This window comes from Crocuta crocuta, unplaced genomic scaffold (genome assembly GCF_008692635.1).
Source record: "Crocuta crocuta isolate KB4526 unplaced genomic scaffold, BGI_CrCroc_1.0 scaffold528, whole genome shotgun sequence".
NCBI lineage: Eukaryota > Metazoa > Chordata > Mammalia > Carnivora > Hyaenidae > Crocuta > Crocuta crocuta.
In genome coordinates this window covers 1,143,479-1,148,464 of record NW_027530010.1, presented here as the reverse complement: position 1 = coordinate 1,148,464, position 4,986 = coordinate 1,143,479, and the positions used below count along the sequence as shown (strand labels likewise).

General features: G+C 66.5%; 1 protein-coding gene across 1 annotated transcript in view; it reads right to left on the bottom strand.

Moving 5' to 3' along the window:
* Positions 1 to 4,986, bottom strand: part of DCST1 (DC-STAMP domain containing 1) — a 13,707-nt gene that overhangs the window by 7,916 nt on the left and 805 nt on the right. The window contains exons 2-5 of the mRNA XM_077764055.1: positions 4,842 to 4,967; positions 4,699 to 4,773; positions 829 to 957; positions 362 to 501 (exon numbers count right to left, since the gene is read on the bottom strand). Of these exons, the coding sequence (XP_077620181.1) occupies positions 362 to 501; positions 829 to 957; positions 4,699 to 4,773; positions 4,842 to 4,967 (470 nt within the window). The remainder of the gene's footprint in view (positions 1 to 361; positions 502 to 828; positions 958 to 4,698; positions 4,774 to 4,841; positions 4,968 to 4,986) is intronic.

Genomic DNA, 4,986 nt, shown 5'->3' with positions numbered 1-4,986 from the left:
AGCGTCCCCAACTCCTCCCCTCCCCCCGCTCCCCCCTCCCCCCTGTCCTCCCCAGCCCCTTTCCGCAGGCTTCCTGACTCCTCCAGGCCAAGGCCACCAATTTCCTGACATTCTGGTTCAGCTGCCCAGAGTCCTGCCTCCCCAGGTGTTTGGAGATGGGGGGAGGGCATGTCCCATGACTGGGGGCGGGGGCTTTCCTGGCATTTAGCACCCAAGGCACATCCTGCAATGTTTGAGGACAGTCCTGCAAAGAATGCCGGGGGTGTCCCCCTGGGAAAGAGTCCAGGGTCACCGCGCCCGGCTCAGGTCTGGGAGCTCCCAGGGGGAGAGGGCCCGGGCCCCGCCCCTGCACGCCCCTCACCAGCAGGCCCTTGAACACGGCACGCAGGGGGGCCGTGGACACGCGCCAGGCGGCTCGGGTGTTGTTGATCTGCAGCTCCACGGTGCAGCCCAGCGAGGCCACCACCTCGTTGACGTTGTGCCGCAGGTTGGCGGCGGGGCCTGGGGGACGGAAGACTCCACAGTGGGTCTCCTTCTGCAGCTAGGTCGCTTCCGGAAGGTCCCCCCAGCTCCTGCCCTGCACACAGGGGCCACCTGCCAGCGCTGTGTGATGACGGGGCCCAGAGCCGCGGAGAGTCTCATGCAACTCCCGGCCGCCTTTTCCTGTGTGAGCTAAGGAGGCCCAGAGATGTGGAGGGACTCTCTCGGGGGCGCACAGCGCCGGGATCAGCCTCCTACTCTGTCCTTCGCCAGGCCTGGGTCTCACCAGATGGCCCCCCAGGATCATGGCTTCCGTGCCGCACACTGGTCCCCAGGGCACACACTTACCCTCATAGATGGCAGCCAAGGCGTGCCCCAGCACAAAGAGCCTGCCCTCTTTGCCCAGCATCTTGGGTACCAGCAGGAGGCTGGCGCAGCGGATGTGAGGGGAGGCCCCCCAGCCCACGGCTCCCAGGCCTGTCAGGAGAGACCGGCAGGCGGTGAGGCCGAGTGAGGCTGCCCCCTGGCCCCCCAGCAGGCTTACCCAGGCACCGCCGCCAGCTTCTTTCTAGAACCATCACCGTACTGCCTTTGCCCCGTTTACGGACTCTGATAGGCCTTCGAGGCCACTCATCCATTCATTTATTCAACAGCCCTGTACGGAGCTGGGCTGCGTTGCANGGGCGGGGGGGGAGGGACGGGCGCCCCTCCCTCACTGACTGTGTGCGCGTTGTGTTCCGGAAGGGGGCAAACACTTGTCGTTTCCAGGCTGGATTCCCACGGACCCCCGGTGCTGAGGGAGCAGGGAGAGCAAGAGAATGCTTCTGGAAACGGTCCCGGTCCCCACAGCCACCTCGGGACTCCCTGGGCTGTGACCCCTACAGCTCCGTCCCTAATTTTAGCCCTTAACCATGGACCTGCGTCTGTGTTAGCACTTTCACGTGTGTCTCCCGGTGGTGTCTGCAAGGAGACAGTGAGCTCCTTGGGGCCCGTCACGCAGGGAGACNGAGGGCACAAGGGAGGCGCTTCTCCGCGGCTGTGGGAGCTTCAGGGAGCGGGGGTTTCTGTGGGGAGGGTGCGGCCGGGAGGGCCGGACCAGGCGGGTGACGTGTCGGCCGGGCCTGAAGATGAGTAAGTGCAGTCAGAGGCAGGACCGCATTCCAGGCCCAAGGAACAGCATGCGCTGGTCAGGGGACCTGGAAGCTTCCTTGAATACAGCCTTTGCCCCCATCGCCAGAGCAAGCCCCAGGTCCCTACACGGCCCCCCGCGCCCCTGCCCCCCCCTTACTGACCTGCGCTGCGCCTTCGTGAGGGAGTCAGAGCGGCCTCGGCAGCACGGAAGGCTGACCCGTTCCCCCTCTGCCCCGCCCCACCCGCTGACTTTCCAGCATACTCGGGGCCAGTGAAGCTCCCGTAGCTCGGCCTGCGGACCCCCGTGCCCCCCAGCTTCGGCCCTTGGCCACTAGGTCCCCCCACTCGGCCCCGTCGCTGGTCCTGGGATCCGCCAGGCTCTTCCGCCTCCGAGCCCGGTGCCCCTGCGCCGAGCCCCGCTCCCCACCGCCACTCAGACACCAGGCATGCTGCGCCCCCTGCCCGCTGCCCCCGGGCTGCCGGCCTCCCCGCTCACGCAGCCGGAGTTTCCTTCAAGGGCGACGGCCTGTGGCGGCCCGGCCCCGGGGGAGCGCGGGTCTGAGCAGCCCGGCCGTGGAGCAGCAGGGCCTGGAAGGGGCTGTTCTGTGGTCTTGGCCTTGGGGACGCAGCCGAGGACGGCGGGGGACGGGCCCCGCGGGGCCGCGGCTGTCCCGTCTGCGCGCCCACGAGGGGAAAACTCGTCTCTGGCCCTCGACCAACCAGAACATACAGAGACAAGAGCAGAAACCAGAATGTTCTGGAAGGGGAGAGGAGCCCTTGGCGTAGGCAGCCTGCGGGGAGAGTGTGAGGGGAGGAGGGGTGCTCCCCTCGAGCCCAGTGAGAGACCCCACCCTGGGGGCCACGCTTGCCTGTCATCAAGGCAGGGCAAGGACACGTGCATTTTCTGGGACAAGGGGACATTCTGGGGGCAGCCTGCTTCCGCGAGGGACCCGCACAGAAGAGGCTGTGGGGGGCGCCGGAGCTGCGGAGCGTCAACCCAACAGAACCTCTCTCAGCAGGAGCACGGACGCCCGGGCCCACACGGAGCCTCCAGACACGGAAAGGCCCCTGAAGTGGGACAGGCCGCCAGCCAGCGGCAGAGGGGCCGTGTGGGTGGCACTGCGGGCAGCTCTCGGCGGGCACCGTGGACGGCACTGCGGGCGGCACTAGGCGGGCACCGTGGACGGCACTGCGGGCGGCACTAGGCGGGCACCGTGGATGGCACTGTGGGCACTGCGGGCGGCACTAGGCGGGCACTGCGGGCGGCACTAGGTGGGCACTGCGGGCGGCACTAGGCGGGCACCGTGGATGGCACTGTGGGCACTGCGGGCGGCACTAGGCGGGCACCGTGGGCGGCACTAGGCAGGCACCGTGGATGGCACTGTGGGCACTGCGGGCGGCACTAGGCGGGCACTGCGGGCGGCACTAGGCGGGCACTGCGGGCGGCACTGCGGGCGGCACTAGGTGGGCACCGTGGATGGCACTGTGGGCACTGTGGGCGGCACTAGGCGGGCACTGCGGGCGGCAGGCTTGCATCCCTTTCCCTCAAATCCCTTCTGACATGAGAAGAAGCAGAAGAGGAAGGAAGTGGGGAAACAAATACAAGGACGGCCGGCCCCTCCACTGCGGGACCCCCCCCATCCTGCGGCGGCGGCAGGGGTGGGGGCAGGGAGCTGGGGCTGTGGGGGGTGAGGAGGGCAGGGGCGGGAACTAGGGGCTGGGGCAGGCAGCAGGGTGGCACGTAGATAGACCGGCCCAGACCTTTCAAACCCCAGAAACAGTCCCGGTGACGGAAGCAGGAGCAGGTCTTGAAAATGAAATCAAGGGGCTCCTGGGGGCTCAGTGGTTAAGCGTCCGACTTCGGCTCAGGTCATGATCTCACGGATCGTGGGTTCGAGCCCCGCGTCGGGCTCTGTGCTGACAGCTCAGAGCCTGGAGCCTGTTTCAGTCTGTGACTCCCTCTCTCTCTGACCCTCCCCTGCTCACGCTGTCTCCCTCTCTCTCTCTCTCTCTCCGAAATAAATAAAACTAAAAAAATTTTTAAAAAATGAAATCAAGAAGCAAGCAAGGGTCCGTGGGAAAGGCCATCAGTGGGGCTGTGGTTGGAGAAGGAGCCGCGCGTGCCGGCGCCACACAGGTCAGGTCGCTCTGGCCACAGGGCCACACGGGGAGGCTGGCCGGGGGTCCAGGAGAGTCCTCCTCCTCCTTACGGGAGGCACGAAGACGGAAGGTTCCGGTCTTGTGACATCGTCCGATGAAGACGAGATGCCTGGATTTGCTGCGGCCGGTTCGTGACCCGAGGCGGGTGGTTGCCGGGCCCAACATGGCGGACAAACCAGGCAGGAGGAACCTGGGTCCCTGGAGGGCTGACCGAGCCGCTGAATTATCCAGACTCCAGACACCGCTCGACCTGGAACCTTGTTGTTACGTGAGATAACCAGTTTTCTCGGTGGCTGAACCACTTGCAGGCGCGTTTTCTGTTCTTGCAGCCTGGCACCTCTCGACCTGAGCCCCCCACAGCAGCGTCGCCTCCGAGAAGCCTTCCCTAACTACTCAGGCCCACACCTCCCCAGCCGCCTTCCTCCCGAACTCCCAGCTTCCTCTCGTCACGCCCTTGTCACCATCAGAAATGCTCTCGCTCCTTCCTCGGTCCTTTGCTGCCTGACTCCCGCCCCCCCCCCCCCAGGCTCGCAGACATTGTTCAGTGCTGAGCCTCCGTAGGACCCAGGGAGCGCTGACTGACGGACGGAACGAATGAGTGAACGAATGAATGACTGAGTGAATGAGCGAATGAAGGAGCGAAGCAGCAGGAAGCAAGGCCAGAGAGGTCCGGAGAGACGGGCGCGGCCTGCGCCACGTGGGTAACGCGGGTCCTGCGGGCGGGAAGGGCCCCTGAGGACAAGGCCTCTCCCGCTGGCTGAGAGACTCCTGCCCCTGCGTCTCCCCTCAAAGCCCAGGAGGAGGCTGAGGCCACAGGGGCACTTGGGGACAAAGACACAAGCCTGGACCCCCTCCCGGGACCCGGACCCTCCAGTCCTGCCCCCCCCCCCAGCCTCCAGAGCGTCCCCGTCCTCGGCCGGCACTAACCCACCAGGCTGTACAATGCCACCATCTTCTGATCCTCATAGATGTTCATGGGGTTCACCAGGAGCTGAAAGAGACCTGAGGGGGCAGGGTCAAGTCAAAGGTCGGAGGGCGGGTCCCAGCCCTGCCCCCCGCCCCACACTCACCCACGGCCAGGAGCCCCCCGGTGCCCGCGCCCAGCAGGAAGGCAGTGACCGGAAACTCCCCCGGCTGGCGCTGTAGGAATCGGCTGCAGGGGGCGGGCAGCCCCCAGGTCAGGAGCCTCTGTACGGCTGCGGGTCAGAGGGGCCT